Here is a 19714-nt window from a genome sequence, read left to right as displayed (position 1 = left end):
ACATCTTCTGTTCATATCAGAGCCACTAAATATAAAATGGTTACATAATTTAAAGCTTCCGAAAAAAATCAAAGCTTATAACACATTGAATATCTGGATTGGAGCGAGATTTATAAATGTTAGATTCTTTTGTATTTTAAAAATAAATAATTGTAAGCCTGATACCTACTGGTGGCATTATTTCCATGTAGCTCCTCCTCTTCTTCTTTCTGCATCGTAGCACTGATCACCCCTCATACATGGCAGCTTTTTTGTGTGCGAGTAAAACAGCGGCACTCTACTGCACGTAGAAGGTTATTAAGAGGTTATTTCCCCTTTTGGCTGCAGCAGGATTTGCGCAAACGTTGAGGACCTGACACTGCTCACTTAAAGTGGGGGAAAGAAACCAGCAAATGTGTCATTTTTACCCTCCAGACGTTGTGTGCGGGTCTCTTGTGTTCTCCATCCCTGCAGCTGCTGAATCAAGGACGGAGATACAGCAGCGATACGGGGATTCATGAGACACGCTTTGAAGAGGAAACCGCTTCATTATCACGGTAGGCCATGAGCAGTGTGAGGAGTGCACGGTTACAGGTAGGTTTCTGCAATGCTGTACAGAAACCAGAGAGCATCATTAGCAAATATTTAACATGTCATAATGTTGTAGCATACGCAATTAGGTTACTATTCAATTAACCGCTTACATGTTCCAGATAAAACAATATTTATAGCATGCATCGTGAACGTATTAGTGTTGTAAATACACCTAATAGAAAATTGTGAATATTTTGATGCAAAAGCTGTTTGATTAGTTTGCAATTGAAATTACACGTTGTATCTAACTTCTTTGTGATCACAAATTGGAAATCTGCTCTTATGTAAACATTCTCCTTGGAAATCCCTCATTCTAATTCATCCAGCCAGCAGCATCTGTGTGCACCTTGTGTGGGGGATCAGCCATGGATGCTGGCCGGCTGGAGCGGCAAGTGGCCAGTGTGGATAGAGGCATCGCTTTCTTGAAGCAGGAGCACCAAGCCATGCTGACTGGCCTACAGCTGGAAATCACACACCTGAAGATGCGCTGCCATGGTCAGTCTACCTGCTGCCCTACATCTCTTTATGTATCTTAACCACTTAAACAGCAGCCTGTCGGTCAACACACTTTACCTGTTCTGTCTGTATGCCTGCTTTTGTATTTCTGACTGCAGACTTAAGCTGTGAGCTGGACTCCAGGTTTCCTGACAGAAACACAGAAGGTAAGATACTGTATGAGCTACTATTCAGAGCTGATGAGGAGGAAATAAATAATGTAAGAAGGGTGTTAATGAAGAGACACATGACAGTAAAATGATAAAATTATATTTTCATTCGCGTGGGCTGAATTGGTATCAGCAACATAACTTTCTTAAGGAGCAGCACAAGCATTGGCTATCAACATGAACCACTGATTTTAATATGAATGTCAATCATACTCTGCAAACAGCTTTACACACTGTGGGCACAATTTCTAAACTCTGCACATGGATCTACAATCTTTGTGCAAATTTGTAAATCTGTGCCTGCGGATCGCAAATCTTTTTTTTTTTTTCTTCCCTGAGCCTTAAGGGTTTCTGTAGCAAATCAACAACATCCTGTGTTATTCCTGCATAAACGTTAAATGAGACAGAAACAACACTACACACATTATTTCTACTACTGGGTGATACTATTAAATGTTTGGCTGAAAGGGGATCAAGACCTCAATGTGATTTTAAATTTACGAATTCATTTTAATACAGAAATGCCAATAAAGTAATATTGACAGAAGCATTACGTTGCTGTTTTATTATGGTTAACTAGACAAGTTTCAGAGGTAATGAAGGAAGTAAAGGAGCTTGGAAAAGCAAAGAGAAAAAATATTGTAATAGATTTTCATTAGAAAAAATTGGGTGAGAAGATGAAATACATCCTTGTGTAAAGAACATCTGAACTATTTTCTGTGTTATGTGCAGATACTTCTGTTATGTGTTAACTTTTCTTTTCAGAGGAGGAAGCAGAATTAGCAGAGCGCTGTGAGGCTGCAGAGCGTCTCCTCGAAGACCAGCAGTGCATGATGGTCGCTGCGCGTGGGGAGCTGCGGGCCGGCCGGGCGAGAGCGTCAGCCCTTGGAAGGAGCCTCCGGGATGAAGAGCGATGTTTTCTTGAAGAGCTGAAGCGTCGTAGCCATAAGATCACGCTGCTGAGTCGCGAGCTCCAACGCCAAAATGTCATCACTACAAGTCTCTGCCACGAGCTCCACACGGCACGTTTAAAACTGTTCCAGCAACGGCAGAGTACTCAGCCTGCTGCAGAGGGTCAGGAGGAACCGAGCAGAAACACGATAGAAAGAGGAGAGGAAGAGGAGGAGGATGACGAAGATGAAGAGGATGAAGATGATGAAGGGGAGAGCTCAGACTGGCTTCTGTCCCCGCCTCCTCCAGCTTCCCCTGGTCAAACTGAAGCGAGACACAAGCGGCGTGTCACCCTGAGAGAGGAAAGGGTTAGAGCCTGTATCCCGCAGGAGAGGGTGACATCACCACAGAGGCCACACCCCATGCCTGACCCCGCCCTCTTCCTTGTGCCACTAAGATATCGCCTCCTTCGCTTGCGACAACCACTCAGACGGCAGAGTGAAGATGGGCTTGAGGATGAGTGGGAGGATATAGATGACAGTAGGGTGCACAGGAGGGTGGACATGGGAGCAGGAGAGGGAGAAACTGCTCTGTGATTAATCTTAAAAAGACAAGAGTTGTCTTCCAGCAGGTCCTGGCCAAAATCAACAAACATTGATCCAATTCTCCCGCAAAGCTTGAGATGTGAGAAAGAAACCCTGTGATTGTCTGTAGATTTCAGGTGAACTAGATATTTAGAGTTAGTTGCACATGAGTGTGAGATCAAACCTAAAGATAATTTATTAACTGAATTGGGCAACATTTATGATAAAACATGTACTTTGAAAATGTGAAGAAATGACTGGATCAATACAGAACTGTTTCAGGTGGATGCATTTTTTCATTCTAACACAGTTGATCACGGCTTTAGCGTGTAATTTGTAGCCTTGCCTTTGGGTATGTGAACATTACCACCCTACTGCTCAAAATGGAAACCTGCTTTTTCACTGCACCAGCCTTATTCCAGGTTAAGAAAGTCACTATTCAAGGCTTAGGGATGTTTTGTATGATTTGCACTTTAATAAATTCATGCAATGTGCCTAGTAATGGCAGATACATATTTTTGTGACTAGTCTGTTTGTAATTTTTTGTTTGGACTTGTTGCAATAAAACCCCCTATGCATGATTCACAGTCTGCTTCAGGACTAGCAACAATTTCTGTTACTCTTTGAGATAATGAAGAGTTTTGCTCAAAAGTTTTGTATTTTGGCAAGTCCTACACTAGATGGCAGGAAAAGTATTCATTCAGCCTAATTATGCACCAAGCAGCATTACAGCTAATATTGGAGGAATGCTTTACAAGCTCACTGTTTAGATAGACAGAGATAACACTTTGTACACTGAGGTAAGCCTTAAGAATATACAGACAATACAAAAATCAAATGTAAATTTGAAACATGCCCTGGCAGCCTTCTGAATGATGCAGCCATTTGTTGGGGTGAAACAGAAATGCAAATACAAAGGGCAAGAAGAAATGTATTGTTATAAATATCACAATTATTATTAGTATGCATATGATAAATTGTAATTTCAATAGTAGAATTTAAAGGGGGAAAGTAGTATATAGAAAAAAAGACTGAAGTTGATGATGGCCCTAAATAATTCTATTGTTTATTTATTAATGATATATGTACTCCTAAACTCACATACTGGTTCGTGTTGAGAACACAAACCTCCGATTGCAGAATGTTCCCACAGTTGTCTTGGAGACTGCTTCGAATGCTAATACCATTCAGCAGAGTTGTCATGGCAACCAGAGAGCTGCATTTTTTTCGCCTATGCCTGAAAGTGTGGAAGATCACGTAAGGTTTGATTCCGGACTTTTCTATTCACGGAGGGTTAGCTGTGTCATTTCTTGTGCTTTGTTTTAAAAGGGATGGAGGGATAAATATGAGTGTGTGTCAAGCATTCCCCTGCTTTTATTAAAAAGGCAAGTGCACGTGCTCACAAGTTTGATGGAGAGCGCATGGCCCCGTGCCAATGCAGGAAGTTACATCACGACTGGCGTAGAGGTTGCCCTCTTCTGGAATGGGATGGGTATTAAAGAGTGACAGTGTTCATGTGTGTGCATAGGGGGCCTGCTACAGGCTCTCTCGTAGCTCCTCTTCACCCATGAAGGGCAGAAACACACACACACACATGCAGTGTCGCACACGTTTGTGTAACGTATTGTCTCAGCAAGGACAGTGGATCCTCCTGCTCTAGAGGGAAGCTGGGACTCAGATTTCAGCTGGATGACGAGCAGTGGGATCTGTGGGATCTTTTTAATTTCTGCCAATGTCCTGGTAAGTCCCATTGGTTAGTTACATTGTTTTGTGATAGACCTATTGATGCTTCTGTTGTTTGAGATATTCACATGTTTTAACAGGTTTTGGTAAATATTTATGCTATTAATTCTTATAATGTTATGTTGTGCTGAAACAAAGGTATGTCACTGTAAAAATGTGTCTGTAAGAGTTTTGGCCTTTTTTGTTGACAGTCTTATGTAGCCAACCTATAGCCTACTGTAACTAATGGGAACTTTTTACGTTAAATTTGTACACAGCATTTCCTTTTATATGTGTTACAGAATATCTAGATATTCAACATCGTTCCAGAGTTCATCAGCCCAGATTGAGGCTTCAGTTCTCTTCACTGTAAGTTGACACCACAGGAACTCTTCATAATCTTCCTTTCATCAGCTGTTGTCTAAGGCTATTAACTGCTTGCATTCACATGCTGGACACACACACACACACACACACACACACACACACACACACATGCACGCACACGCTCAAAACATCTATTGTTAGTACTCAGCATCCTAATTAAAGCTTGTATTTTAGAATTTTAAAGTTCTAACTAGCTAAATAAACGTTGAACTGCTAAGCGGTGGTAAACAGTTTCACCTTAAGAATTACGCAAAAAATGTTCAACCTCCTGAGTTGAACAATTTAGCCTAAGTGCCAAAAATTGCAGTTTCTCAGGTGCCCCTCAAAGATTGCATATCAATTGACAGTATTGAGACTTTCTGCTGTTGATCATGTTGAACATAAAAGCCGTTTGCAAAATGTTTCTCCTTCAACCAGAATCACCTACTGGCCTTTTGCTTCGTCAAAATGTTATCTTTATAATAGTCTGCCCCAGAATGTCTCTCTGAAGATTAAGGAAGCATTACATTTTAAAACGAAAGCAGGCCAAGAATTGATCCTTAAGGAATATGCAACATATTATTATCATGCCAAAAACCCCAAATGTCTTGTAAGTATGATTTGAACCAGTTCAGTTCGGGAATCCCACCCACTGTTCGAGCCTGTTGAGCAGTATGTTGTTTTCAACTGTGTCAAATTCGGCGCAGAAATGGAATAAAACTGGGCACAGGTGACACAACGATTTTAGCGGATTTGAATTAGAGACCATTTTACTTACAGTCAGAATTTTCTCAATGGAAAAAAAGATGCAAATTCATTACATAACTTAGAAGACTAAAGTTTATGATGCGAAGGGATTGTCATCCTGATGATGTGAATGCATTTGTTTTATTCATAAAAATGATTGATTTTTTTAAATCCCCTTATGATCCTGGTCTTTTGTCTTCATGATTTTCCTCCTTAACCTATTTCTTTACCAGACATTACTTTGAACTTTATGAGGATGATGTTATCAATAACACTCATATCTCTGGAACTTGAAGAATGAATAACATCTATATTGACAGGAATTGAAGGCCGAGGTGGTGTGGGTGTAAAAGCCTGGCTGAATGATGCACAAGTGTTTTAATTTGTGACTCATTTTCTGATTACCTTTTGTTTGTGTTTTGGGTTTTAGAAATGATAAAGAATCTGTTTCATGCGGAGAAAGTTTAAATATGTCCATGATATGTAAACAGTCTTTGGATCTTTTGGGTTGTCGATAGTAATATTTCACCCGCTATACTATCACAGTCAGACTTGAGGCTAGCCAAATCTTCAAAAACTATGCATTGTATTTTAGTCTGTAAATGGTTATACATTTTGCACAATATATTGCAACATATAAAAAGGAGTCAAACTTCCCACATGACAACTGTATGCTTGACACATTATAAAATAAAGTGAACACTCTCCCTCCGTCCCTGAGTGCTGTGGCCTCATTGATAAAATTATGGTTTGTCTGAGTTTTTTCAGTAACAACTGCTGCATTATTGTGTTCAGTTAATTACGTTTCAGTAAATAACATCTAATCAGACTACTAATGTTTTTTAAAACAACGTTTGTTACGTTTATTTTGTAATCGAGAGTAGTTTATATGTTATGTTTTTATTTCACATGGAAACATTGTGGTTTTTCTTCTTCAGGAAACCTGCAGAGTTGTCCTCTGTTTGGGGCACAGAGGCATCATGGGAAACTTAGTCCAGTGCTGTCATACGCTGTCATACTACTTTAAGTGTAAGGATGCACCTGTCCAAGGAGAGGCTGAAAGATCCCCTCTGTTATCCAGCGAGGAGAGTGAATGTGAGTCACCAAGTCTGCCAGACGACTTGGATGAAGACCTTCTAACCACGTCAACCGGAGTGACAAACCCCACCCTGGAACCGGAGCACTTCCTGTTTCCAGATATTATCCTGAGCAGTAACTTGGGTGGGGAAGTGACGTTGGTGGAGCCGATGGTGTGTCTGCTGGTCTCTGAGGAGGAAGAAGGAGGAAGAGTGAATGAGTTGGTGGATGAAGGAAAAGAGAGGAGCACCAGTTGGAGAAACAGGAGTTATTATGAGGTTGAGACACAGACTGAGGGTGAGGCACGGATGGATACGGGGGTGCAGACTCAGACAGAGTCGCAGATGGAGGTCCAAGCACAAATACAAGTGGGTTATAATGAGACTTTGGCAAGAGAAACAAATACGCTAACTAGTACTGGCACTACAACATACCTGGGTGTGGAGGTTCGGAAAGGGAGTGAAATACCAAAGCAGGTAGATGTACTCTTGAAAGCACAACCAGACACACAAATGTCAGATGAGAGGCACTCAGAAATCGTCACCAAAATACCTTCAGAGAAAAATAACAAGGACACAAAACAAAATTATTTGGAAGAGGATCACATCTTCAAGGAACTGAGCACCACTTTTACTGAGAAACCATTTCAAACAGAAGAAAATACAACGCTTTTAAAGGAGTTAAACATGAATGAAGAGGGTCTTTTTGATTTACAACCGAATACGGTCGCTGCAAAGGCAAATGCAGTCTTGGCCTTGAGGGGGCAACATGCCCCGCCTGTACTGGAGAATGCAAAGGAAAAAGAAATTCATTTAAAATGTGAGTGCAACTCAGTGGCTATGACTGAGCCGAATGTAACCAAGCATTCACAGAATGACACAAAAAATAGCACTGAAGTTTTGGAGAACTGTGACCCTGAAGACTGTTGTTTAGACCTGAAGCAAACAGGTGAACAGGATAATAGAAAGATGGAACATATACACACAGACACAACCGATAACGATGACCATACAGGTCGTACAACAGGCCGTTCTATTTTAAATGCAGATCATGTTCAGTGCCAGAAAAGCTCGACGCTAACAAAGACGGAGGAGGAAGGAGGCAACGCTCATTTGCAGGAGGTTTTGGATCTGGAGCGGGCCATACAAACGGTGGAGGAGGAGGATAGGACGGAGGCAGAGGTGAAGCAAACACTGTTTTCTGTTGACAGACTGTTTCTGGCTGCAACGCATGTCAAAGGTGTGTTCTTTACTTTATCTGTAGTGTGTTTTATTTCATGAAGTGGGCCAATCTGACATGTTCAAATGAATGTTACATTTCTTCAGTTGTCATTTCATTTATATTAAGTGTGCAGGTATAATTCCGTCCATGTACAGAGCCTACTGGTTACAGCTTCCACTCCTGATCCTGTCATCTTTAGGTTCATGTAACCCTCCACTCTCTCTCCTCACATTTCACGTCTCTCTGCATCTGTCCTTTCATATAAAGGCAAAAAAACAAACAAAAAACTTTAATACAAAAAAAGATGAAAATATATTTGTTTGTTTTCCCACTTCAATCATAATTCAGGTTAAGATGTGCCTATATATCATGCAGCCATTTTTGTCTTCTCACCCTAGTTCTTTTTCTATGTCAACAGCTCCTCTGTGTCAAATTGAAGACAGCCCAGAGGATGGCCCCCCGGAGACGTCTGATAATGATGACAGAAAACAACACAGCATCCATGACAAAGTTGATCTCCAGGAGACGGGCTTTATTGTCAGAATCCAACCTCCTGGAACTGAAAGTTTTGAGCTTCAGGTTCTCCTTTACTGCTCATTATTTAATAAAAAAATATATACTATCTGTATCTCGTTCAGATTCTTTCCAAACCAAACTCTCTGTTTTCTTGCTGTCAGATTTCAGGTCAGATGTTGGTGGCAGAGCTTCACCAGGTCCTGATGGATCATGAGATCACCTGCCACCGAACATGCTTCTCCCTCCAGCTGGGAGGCAGCGTGCTCGACAGACAGACACAGCTATGCTCTATCCAGGGCATCCAGGAGGGGGTGCTCATCAAAGTGGTGGAGGGTAACTGCCTCCTTTTTCCCCCTCTTTTAATAATCTATTTTTCTGGTGTTATTTCACTTTAGAGCGCAACATTGTCATAAATTGAGTTCAGTCCAGTTTTGTACAACCTCACCTGCAGACCTGCGCATGGACCAGTTGGCTATACACACAGAAAAGACTCTTTATTCTGACAAAGGTTGACCTCTCATCTCAAGCGTTATTACCTTCTGCAGGTGTTGGATTGATGCTTGCTCTTCATGTCTCAAAAATGTGCCGGCTCAGATCATTAGACTGGCTTCCATTTTCGACTACACACAGCCTAACCACGGTTTGAATTTGCTTGAAAAAACATCTCCACAAACTAGATTTTTTTTACCATATCATGTACCAAACACTTTAAACCTTAATGTACAGTAAATATTGAAATTACAGTTAAAACTGAATTTACAATGCTAAAATGCTCTGTGTTGTTCAGTTGCAAAGGCTAGATGATATGACTTATTGACTTATTGAAATTCATAGATTTAATATCAAGGTATGTCGAATCACATCTGATGTTGAATAAATAAAGCATACTGTACTAGAAACCCTGGCACACTCTTATGTTAACATAAGAATAACCACTTCTTAAATTAAGTATCTTCCATCAATTAGTAACACATATGCATTCGTCTTGAATGAATGTGATACTAAACCAAACACTTAATTCTCATCTTTTTTGGTTTTCTTAGACTCTTACTCTGTGCGAGATGCCCGTCTCCATCTCAGACACGTTCGTGATCTTTTAAGGAGCCTTGATCCTGCAGATGCGTACAACGGAGTCAACTGCAGCTCACTATCTTATCTCACCTTTTACACCAGAGGAAGCAAGGGTATTTTTTTCCCCCCATTCATCACCCGTCACATCAGATTTTTTTTTCTCTTACTACACCTCAAATCTTTTGACCTCAATTTGTGTTTATTCAGATAGTGAAAGTGTGGGGAACAGGAGAACTTCTCAAAAAGAGTCTGTTGACCTCAAGCCGCCTGAACACATTCTGCCTGGCTGTAACGAGCGACCTCTGACTCCTTTGCAGCCCGTCAGAGATGACTGGAAGGTAAAGGTTTGGCTCCTTTGCCTTAATGCACTTTACACTTAAATATAAAATGTAAAAAAACAGAATTAACTGTGCAAATATAAATTCAGCCACTACAGTGTCTGCGGACCCTGACCATGAGCAGCTGGAACCCTCCTCCAGGAAACAGGAAGATGCATGGGGACTTAATGTACCTGAATGTTGTAACTATGGAAGACAAAGAACTCAACATTACATCCTCTACACGTGGTTTCTACCTTAACCAGTAAGTGCTAAACTTTTCTGCCATTTTAAAGTTTTCAAAATAATGAAACATCTGATTTCTTAGCCATGTTAGATGCAATTATTCTAGTGCTTTGGTATATGACAAAATATCATGTGCATATGATAACATTCCCATCAGTCTGAGCTCTGATTTGTTTTGAGTGCCTGTTTGTGAGCATGTTGCTATGCTAGTGTTAGCACTGGTACATTCTCCCAGGAGTGCTAGAATGACGGTGGACTCTTATTCTATTTTGCAAATCAGACATTAAGTCTCTTTCCTTCAAAGTTACAGACCTAAGAAAATATTTATATCACAAAATGTGTCCCAGTAAAGCAGTAAGCTGACATCAATTGTGTGAGATGAGGAGACAACAAACCTGGTTCGACTAGTGCTTTGCTCTGATTTTTTTTTTTTTCAGGTCAACTGCCTTCAACTTCAACCCTAAACCTGCTGCTCCAAAAATCCTTTGCCACTCTCTAGTTGAGCTGCTGAGTCAAGGGAGCGCTATTTTCAGGAAGAACTTCCACGCCCTGCAGAGGAAGAGGTGAGCAAACTGTCATCAGGTTGAAACTATGATGCTAACATGAGACCAAGGGTCAAACAACACTTTTCATATCAAAACACTGCAAGAGTAGTGATAGAGTTATGTCCAAAGCAACGATACCAATAAAGACTCATGTTTTCTAGGGCTATAGATATAAAGAGGGTTGAAAATTGCTTTTTATTTGTTGCAAACCCTTTATACTCTCTGTCACTATTTTGATGTGAAAGGTTCTCAACCATCCTGAAGATTAAAAAAAATCCAGGAAAGATATTTATGCATTGTTTCCTTTTTTTGTTATGTTTTGTTTTGTTTGAACCAGAGTCCAGCAACACCCTTATGAGCGGATCGCCGCGCCTTACCAGGTGTTCACCTGGACAGCCCGTCACGGAGACCACTCCCTTGACTGCGTCAGAGCAGAGGAGACACACACAAGACGCATGGGCCAGGACGAGCACACAGCTGGGCAGGTTACAGACCTAAAATCGTAAAACAGGATGAATGCAGAGAGATACAAGATTATGGCATCACTGATTGTGACGCTAACATTTTGGTTGCGTGTTCTGACCACAGAATCGAGACTGGAATGAGGAGCTGCAAGGATGCAGGGAGCTCAGCAGGAGCTCTCTTGAGGAGTGCCTGCTCAGAGATAGGTGTATTTTCAAGGTGAGACCAGAGATATCCCAACATGCACCCTGATTTTCTGTTTGAGAAGCAGGGATGTGACTGTGAGATCCAGTCCATAAAGCACTGACTGAGAACACAGGGCCTTCATGTGTCTAAAACCTAAAATATCCTCTAAAAATACCCCTGAGTTGTGCTTTTCTCGCCCTTGCTCTTTATTAAATCCAATGAACAGGACCTCTTCTTTCATTCCTGTTTTCAGACCAACTGTGACTTAGTTGCCGCAGCAACACAAGGAGCTGTAGCTGTTATCGATGGTGACGTAATGCCGTTGAACCCAGGGGAGCCGCCTCACATGCAGATGTTTATCTGGAACAACCTTTTCTTCAGCCTGGGCTTTGACATATCTGACCACTACCTTCCACTAGGGGGCAACACTGCTGCTCATGCTTCTGCTATTTGTGACCTGAGAGGAGCTCAGGTAGATATGATAAGTGTAGAAGTCATGAGTGATCATTTATCACCTTTCCTGTTTAGAATACATCTTTATTTCTGAAAAGTAACTGTAGCACATTAGCTGTGTCAAGGATCCACAGTGTGGATATTAAACGGGTAAAAAACCCAATAATCCAAAAAAAAAAATCTTTCTTCAGTTGCATGGTTTGTAAAATAAGCATACGTTTCTTACTCTAAAACAGGCATACACAGCTTTGGACATAGAGGGGCTTCACACACTTGGCACAGCTGTTGTGGATTACCGTGGCATCCGTGTTATCGCTCAGACGATTGTTCCTGGGATACTGGAGAAAAATCAGGAGCAGACTGTCGTCTATGGCTCTAATGACTATGGGAAAACAGTGTTTACACACTCAAGGTAACACGTCTTTCATTTCAGGCATACATTCACTTGATTGAGTTAAAACATGAAATCAAGTGACTTTCTTAATATAACCCCAGGTTCCTGGATCTCCTGGACAAAACCTGTAAACCTCTAAGAATTCAGCGTCATCAGGTGCTCGACCACAACAACAGCCCCGTGGAGCTTTGCTCGGGCATCGAAACTAAAGGCATCATCGGTAATGATGGCAGAGCCTACATCTTGGACCTTCTCCGGACTTTCCCCCCTGACCTCAACTTCCAGCTCTCAGAGTTGAAGGACAGGAAGGAGGTTCCAAAGGTTTGCCAGAGCTTCGGTTACCCACAGCGACACCGCCACAGCCTGGCCAGCCTGAGACCAGAGCTGATTGAAGCTTTCGCCCAGCACAGGTGAGAAATAAAAACGATGTATAACAACATTTAGAATTGTGTATTTTTGTTTTCTCTTATCTTCATGTTTTCTGTTGCAGGTATGAACTTCATGGTGAGATGATGTCTAAAGAACTGACAGGAGGGGGTAAAGCCACAGAGCAGAGTGAGCAGCCTCTTGTTGACCCGAGCACTGGAGATACAGGTACAGCTGGACAAATAAGACCTCGCAAATGAAGTGAAATGACAATGAAAAAACTTCAGATGATACAGAAGAATTAAGGCTGAGAAACCTAAAGTATAAAAATGAATATTAGTAATACAAAGGTTGAACCTTGAGACTTGTATTGAATATTTATGTATGGGTTACATACAACAATTCATTATGTATGGTTTATTCTCAAACTAAGAATCAGGATTATACATTTCTGCTACATTTTAGTTTAACATGGCACTGCTTATCAACAAACATGGAACCTAGTCAATAGACCGTTAAATTCTGAAAATACACCATGTATATTAATGAAAAGAGCTATGGGCAGTGTTTCAGATTCTTTGTTTATGGTCTCTGTCAACCTATAATTCATTATTACTTTATCATTGTAGAATCTGAGAGAAGAAATGTGATTTCAAACGCTTCTGAGGCGACTGGATCAGTAAGTGAGTCTCGCTTCGACATCCACTTCAATCCTGATGTTTGCTCTCCAGGTAATGAAAAGACCTGCGTGCACATGCATTCATGTCATGCTTATAAAGTATTTAGAAAATGAGACCAAGACTTGACTCTGTGTCTGCTGCAGGAGTTCGTTTCCCTCCTGAATGTGTTGAGGGGGTTCAGAAGCAAAGACAGCTGTTGTGGGATGCAGCTGCTTTTCTGCTGACTAATCAGATTCCAGCTGTTGTGAGTCTTTCGAGTTGCCTTCAGGGTCAGGTCTTTCATATTATGGAGTTCAAAATATCCGTTTCTCATTTGCTAATCTTGTGTGTTTATGGATATGTTACATGTGTGCGTGCGTGTGGAAGCTGAGGGACTTTCTCGACCACACAGCTGTGCCGATGGATGGTGCAACCCTGACCTCAGCACTACACCAGCAGGGTGTCAATGTACGATACCTGGGCACCCTAATGCAGGAGCTAGACAGGGTGGAGGAGAGAGGGAGACTCAGCCACATACAGGTATTTCTACAGCTATTATGAACTATTTAACATGTGCGTTATCTCATCATAGTTTACTTTAAAATACTTGAATCACATTTTAATAATTGTGTCCTGACAGGAACTGCAGTACCATAATACATTATGCCGACCACTACTATGTTTTATTTTTCAAATATTGCAATAATTTTAACTGGAGGATTCAAAACTTCCTCCAGGTCAACAACCAACAGAAATGATTTTAATTGAATGTTATTCTCAATCAATAAAGTTTATTTCCATAACTTTTTTTTTCTATGTCCACATCTGAAAAAAGAATTCCCAAATATCCTGTCTGACACCATCACACCACCAATATTAACCAATATTATTACAGCACAAACTGCCAGAATCCATTAGGTTGACAGGAAGATATCATTTTATGTCATCTGCATAAAAAAAATACATTTGTTGTGTTTACTTTATTTTACCAAGAGGAAGCTTAGAAATTGAACAAAAAATCTGAACCTGAATCAGTGCTTGAAGTACACTTAAGTGACTAAAATGTACTTCAGTCACTGTCTAAAGTTTAGACAGTCTCAAAGAGGAGAAGAGTATTCTACCAAGGGCAACAATATGTGTTCCTGTCATTATGATTACGGCCCTTCAGACCAATATCTCAACGTCTTCAGTATCTAGACAGAACATTGGGCCTGAACTTCAACTTTTTATTTTATTCTTAGACAAAGTCAAGACTAAACATTTCCAAAGTTCCTGGTGTTGATCTAAAGCCTTCCATAGTCACTGTTAATTGGACAATAAACATTTTTTTTTTTTTTGGTGTGCAGCATTTTCTGTTGCTCACAAAACTGATCTCATTTTCCCTCACAGAGAATTTCTATCAGCGAGATTATCATCAGAAGTGCAAAACATGTCTTCAGGACCTATATACAGGTAAATTGCCCCCAATAACGTTATGAAGAGAAATATCAAAGCAACATTTAAATAATCTAATATTAATTCTTGTTTCAGGATGTTGAGCCTTCGTCTTTTTCTGCAGCTGTCTGTCACTTCCTAAACTGCCTCCTCAGTTCCTCATCCTGCTTCCCTGACTCCTGCTCGGACGAGCTCCTCTCTCGTCGCAGGAGCCGACGTCTGCGGAGCCATGGCAGCAGAGTTGCCTCACTGACAGACAGGGCGTGGGCTAGACTGAGTCCAAGTGGGCTTTGGGTCAAGATCAAGGCTGAGGCTGAAGAGTATTACCACTACACAATAGACAGGTGTGTGTTCCTGTGTCTGTCTGGGGTATATGGATATGCAGTATCAGGATCTTACACTATCGTCCTTCTTTGTGTCCAGTGAAAGTATAGATGAAGTAATAGAGACGCACAGCCTGCAGAGGATCTCCCTACTGAGAGAGATTGCCATCAAGACCGGGATCCAGGTCAGACTACATCCACTCTTTTCTTTTTCCACTCTGCTACCTTGCACAGTGTCAAAGGAAGAAACTTCCCTTGGCTCAAACTAAGTGATGAGGAGAGAGAGAAATACAAAATATTTGTCTAAACAGGAAATTGTTTAAAATAGAATAGTAGGTGCAAAAAACTTATTTTTTTACATTTTAAATGTATTAATTCATTTGTTGAGCTCGATAGACTTTTGATGTCTGGGAGAATCAGTTGACATGTCCCTATATGAATTTTGCCAAAGTGAAAAACTATCTAATGCAGCTTTTAAACATGCAACTATTAATCGTGATCCTTTTTCCATATGTTTAGGTGCAGCTGAGAGAGTATGTATTTGAGTCTCGTCACAGGCCAGTGTTCAATGAGGAAGATGTTATCAACATGTTCCCTGTGGTCAAACATCTCAAACATACAGCTCAGGATGCCACACGGCTTGTGCAACATGCACAGGTGGCAGTACAGCATGGTAAGACAAAGGAACAAATGTGTTGTTTGCCAAAGACACGGACCAGTACGTTGACATTTAGTATGATATTGTGGCTCAGCCTTGATACATGAAATAAATGACAATCAGCTGAGGTGGGCATGTTAAAAATTATCTGGCAAAATAAGGAGCCTTTGAGTACATCTTTAGATCATGCCCATCTGTGTAAAAACTCAGAGCCTTGCAGAAACAGTTTTTTTCTCTGCTAGCTTGAGATAATGCATACTGTCTTCAATGCAGAGGTTTGAAAGCTTGCAGAAGAGAGTATCTCTAACTGAATCGTGTTTGGCCATCAAAATAAAAAAGGAATGAAAAAGAATTTTACGTAGTGTGTAAAAAAGATCCACATAAAGAAGGGCAGGAAACGAGGAAAGGGGTTCACCAACTTTAAAGAGATCAAAATGTAAAGCAATTTTCATTTCATTAATCTAGAACAACAATCTGAGCTCTTCTGCACGTTAGCACCTCTATATGTAGTGTTGGTTGAGAACAGCTCGAGACACTGTCTTTGCATATTGATACATTGATCACCATTTTTTTCTGCATTAACAAATCAATCAATCTTTATTTGTATAACTCCAATTCATTCAAGTATTATCTCAAGACACTTTACAAAAAGTAGGTAAAAGACCTACAAATGTAAACAAAGTATTTGCACATCAGACAGATGATATATTTACTTCACTAAAGTCTAACCTCTGCCTTCCTGCACAGAATGTTTACATGTTATGTTCCAGACAGAGATTTATTTTAATTGAACCGTGCTGAAGCAAAAAACAACAACATATATCTGCTTGTATATTTATTTTTCTATTACTAGAGTATATTTACTATGTATTTTTTGCTCTGATAAAGAACTACTCAGCTACTGTACCACCAAAAGCTACATTTCAACATTTCAGGTCTCTTAGTGTTCTATGTTGGGTTTCAGGGCTTCTCATAGAGGGCAACGAGTTGATAAGTCAGGCCCTGACTCTGTTCAGCAGCGTCTGTGGAGTCCTGCATGAGGATGTGTGCGTGTGTCTGCGTCTCCTGGGGAGAATCAGCTACATCTTGGGGGAGTATGCAGATGTGAGTATTTATAACAATGAATTAACCAATCACTTAGATTCTTACCATGTAAGAATCTGAATCATTACCCACATCGCAATCAGTGTGAAGTGACATGAGTTGAATTGTTTTTCTGCATTATTGTACAAAAAGACAAAACTGACAGAAATATGAATGTTGCGTGGCCTTCATAAAGTAATGTTACCCTCATTTGTCACAGGCTCTCAGTCACCAAGAAAAGGCTGTAATGAGCAGTGAGAGATCACAAGGTATAGACCATCCACAGACAATACAAGACTACGTGAGTTCTTTTTACCTGCTCTTTGATCCACAAACAGATCACTAGACTTTAACATGTTAATTAATTAATTGATTGAATGTTTGTTTGTTTTTTCAAATCTACCTCAAATCATTCTATCTTTTATGTTTTGTGTCTTCAAATGAAAGTGTTCTGTTCTTTGTGATTTAGACTCACCTGGCCTTGTACTGCTTTGCTGGAGGCCGAATCCAGACCTCCCTACAGCTACTTTATCGTGCACGATACCTCACCCTGCTTATAATCGGAGAAGACCATCCACATGTCACACTGCTGGATGTAAGTGAGACCTCAGCTGCAAAATGTGTCTTTCTTTCTTTACAATTTCGTGCTTTAGGGTAATTGAAGAGTTTAGTGCGTTAAAAAGTTCTAGACAGAGGTCCTGATGCCATCAGGATCTGACTCCTAAAGAACATCAGCGACTCCCCCTCACTCTCCAACTTCAAGAAATCCTTAAAAACACACAACTTCAACATCGCCAACAACCAATAGCAAACTCCATTCTCACCCTTCTTCTCACATTATCACATATTATAGTTTCAGTTAGATATATAACAATTAAAGCTAGTTCAAAGCTATTTAAATATATTTATTTTTTATATTAAATATGTTTAGAAAACTGATTACTGATTGAGTTTATGTTAACCTGTCAAATTGTCAATAGAAGTCTTTTTCTTTTTGCTGAAAATTGTTGCTCATGTGCTTCACTTAATAATACATCAATAACTAATGAAATTGTCCAAAAACAATGACACCACAATTTTACAAAATGAAATGGAAGTGAAAATGAAGACAGAAGCTGAAATGAAAACACAGATAGCAACCTTGTGAAGGTTTCATAATAATACATTTGATTTGACCTTTGTTTGTGAACACTACAGCCTGGCTTTTACATGACAAGGAGGTGTTATTACCCATGTGTTGTAAGTCAGATGTTTTTGAGGCTTGTTTTGCTTTCCTTTGTTAGACTATGCTCGGTCTAGTTCTTTATGAACTGATGGAGTATGAGCTTTCCCTGAAGTTTCTCCAGAGTGCCTTGATTTCAACTTTAAAATACCATGGTGCCACATCGCTGAAATATGCACAGAGGTAAGACATTGTACCTTACCGTTTATCTGTTACGATCAAAAACAAACATTTCCTTTCCTTGTTTTCTCTGTGTACCCTTTTCGTCTGTTTTTGTGCAGTCACCACCTGCTCGCCACTGTGTGTGAAAGTAAAGGAGAGTATCGGTCTGCTCTGCAACATGAGAAAGAAGCATATGCAGTGCTTAAGAGCCAGGTTTGCTTAAAATGCCAGAATCCCATGTATGCTTACTGTATGTTATTTTAACGTTATATCCCCATTATTTCTACTCAGAGAGTTCTTTTTTCACACAACAGCTTGGGGAGGAGCATGAAAGTACAAAGGAAAGCTCAAAGTACCTAAAGTGTCTCACTCATCAGGCGGTGATTCTTCAGAAAGCTATCAACAGTATCTACAGCAATACACCCAGTGCCTGTATTCCACCTCCAAAGGTTTGGAAATATATGAAAACATGCATGCAAACATTTCTGGCTGTGTGGTAATTTAACTGGTGTCTGTGTTTCTCACCAGTTTTCCAGATCAAGCCTTCCAACAATCCTTCAGCAGCTCAACATGGCATGTGGAATCATAGCTATTCCCCCCAGGTGAACATGCAAACAGTAATCTCGTTCTAAATGGTTGATGTAAATCATGATTTTCCTCACACATAGTGTCACATCCTTGATTTATAGAGCAAAAGAAACATCAGACCCGCAGACTGAGTTGAAAGGACAGGTTGACGAGCTGGATTGATCAGCAGACAATAACTGTGGACTCAAAGAACAGGCAGAAAACAACATCTGTGTGTTCAGCCAGACTTCTGTAAAAGATGCTAGATAATCGACAGTAGACTAATGAAAGCCAGGGAAATTTCTGTTTCAATGTTGGTCACCCTGCTTTGGACAACAACTACAGTCAAGTAGCAGACATGTTCAACTTTACTCCTTTCGAAGAGGATTTCACCTCTGTTGTCTATGGAGGACGGGGTCTTTATTTTATCTAATGATGATCGTATAGCTCCAGTTGAAAAACAGCTGGTCCATGAATTAACACTACTGGGTGTAACTTTGATAGTGAATATGCATAACTTTTCTCCTTATTGTCAGAAAAAATGCTTAAATGTACAGATTAAATTATTATGCTTCTAGACAAATTGACAGGCATGGTATGTTTGGATCTACTTGTACTGATGAAACAAATAAAACAAATCTCCTGTGTTTCTTCAAGTTTTCTTCAATCTCTGAATGGCTTGCTGCTGGCATGCACTCCCCTATGTGTCCACTGGGTTACACCCGTGAGCCAAAAACACTTCACTGATTGAGATCAGATAAATGTTGTTATCTGTGCTTCTAATCCTTTTTGATTCAGTTTGAGTTGTCGTAAATATTCTGGAGGGAGTCAGTACGGGGGAAAGCATCCAGGCATCTTATGTTACTGCGAGATATGCTATCCTCAATTGGGTTGTCTTCAGCTTTAACGTCTTTCTTTTTTTTAAGTGCTTTGTATATCTTGAGCAGTCTGGCCTTATATACAAAATTAGTGAAACCGCTCAATGAATTTCATTTTAGATATCAACAAATATTTAAAAGTTTTGTTTCCTTTGTTACAAACACAAAAACTGCTCTCTGATTCATTACACAGATAGGATATAAAAGGGGTAAGCCTATATGAATGTAGAACAGTAAAATATAGCTATAAATTGCACAAACAACACAAATAGGCCAATATTAAATCAAATTTAAGCCTTACTTTTTGAAAAGTAGTTTCACGTATT

General features: G+C 40.1%; 2 protein-coding genes across 6 annotated transcripts; both read left to right on the top strand.

Moving 5' to 3' along the window:
• Window positions 1-238: 238 nt before the first annotated feature.
• Window positions 239-3250, top strand: LOC306831949 (coiled-coil domain-containing 92B-like). Of its 2 annotated transcripts, none has more exons than XM_079356260.1 (4): window positions 239-536; window positions 900-1068; window positions 1188-1235; window positions 2004-3250. In XM_079356260.1, exons 2-4 carry the CDS (start codon window positions 939-941, stop codon window positions 2723-2725), a joined length of 900 nt encoding a protein of 299 aa, XP_079212386.1. In that variant the 5' UTR covers window positions 239-536; window positions 900-938; the 3' UTR covers window positions 2726-3250. The 2 variants fall into 2 exon arrangements, with proteins under 2 accessions (XP_079212386.1, XP_079212385.1); XM_079356259.1 differs by having other exon boundaries at window positions 239-573.
• A 664-nt stretch (window positions 3251-3914) lies between these two features.
• On the top strand, window positions 3915-19166 carry LOC306831899 (clustered mitochondria protein homolog). 4 transcript variants are annotated; one of them, XM_079356173.1, is made up of 31 exons: window positions 3915-4453; window positions 4738-4804; window positions 6487-7573; window positions 7673-7864; window positions 8265-8425; window positions 8524-8695; window positions 9406-9546; window positions 9641-9771; window positions 9861-10015; window positions 10434-10559; window positions 10879-11026; window positions 11130-11222; window positions 11443-11661; window positions 11879-12054; window positions 12138-12446; window positions 12527-12630; window positions 13032-13133; window positions 13226-13326; window positions 13449-13601; window positions 14451-14513; window positions 14592-14839; window positions 14919-15003; window positions 15338-15491; window positions 16441-16580; window positions 16780-16860; window positions 17029-17154; window positions 17843-17964; window positions 18063-18156; window positions 18258-18392; window positions 18472-18545; window positions 18633-19166. In XM_079356173.1, exons 3-31 carry the CDS (start codon window positions 6529-6531, stop codon window positions 18691-18693), a joined length of 4911 nt encoding a protein of 1636 aa, XP_079212299.1. In that variant the 5' UTR covers window positions 3915-4453; window positions 4738-4804; window positions 6487-6528; the 3' UTR covers window positions 18694-19166. The 4 variants fall into 4 exon arrangements, with proteins under 4 accessions (XP_079212299.1, XP_079212296.1, XP_079212297.1 ...); XM_079356171.1 differs by having other exon boundaries at window positions 3949-3970; window positions 4099-4453; window positions 6487-7864; XM_079356172.1 differs by having other exon boundaries at window positions 3957-3975; window positions 4099-4453; window positions 6487-7864.
• Window positions 19167-19714: the final 548 nt, after the last annotated feature.

Source organism: Symphodus melops (assembly GCF_947650265.1).
Source record: "Symphodus melops genome assembly, chromosome: 11".
Classification (NCBI taxonomy): domain Eukaryota; kingdom Metazoa; phylum Chordata; class Actinopteri; order Labriformes; family Labridae; genus Symphodus; species Symphodus melops.
This window is presented reverse-complemented; position numbering and strand designations above follow the sequence as displayed.

What these genes read in the sequence shown, in the direction of transcription:
- LOC306831949 (XM_079356259.1), top strand. Translation starts at nt 544, where the DNA reads ATGAGCAGTGTGAGGAGTGCACGGTTACAG. An exon ending in TGAGGAGTGCACGGTTACAG is followed by an intron (nt 574 to 899) that starts GTAGGTTTCTGC and finishes TAATTCATCCAG; the next exon opens with CCAGCAGCATCTGTGTGCAC. An exon ending in TCCTGACAGAAACACAGAAG is followed by an intron (nt 1,236 to 2,003) that starts GTAAGATACTGT and finishes TTTTCTTTTCAG; the next exon opens with AGGAGGAAGCAGAATTAGCA.
- LOC306831899 (XM_079356170.1), top strand. Translation starts at nt 6,529, where the DNA reads ATGGGAAACTTAGTCCAGTGCTGTCATACGCTGTCATACTACTTTAAG. An exon ending in TCTTCAGGACCTATATACAG is followed by an intron (nt 14,514 to 14,591) that starts GTAAATTGCCCC and finishes TTCTTGTTTCAG; the next exon opens with GATGTTGAGCCTTCGTCTTT. An exon ending in TCGCTGAAATATGCACAGAG is followed by an intron (nt 17,965 to 18,062) that starts GTAAGACATTGT and finishes GTTTTTGTGCAG; the next exon opens with TCACCACCTGCTCGCCACTG.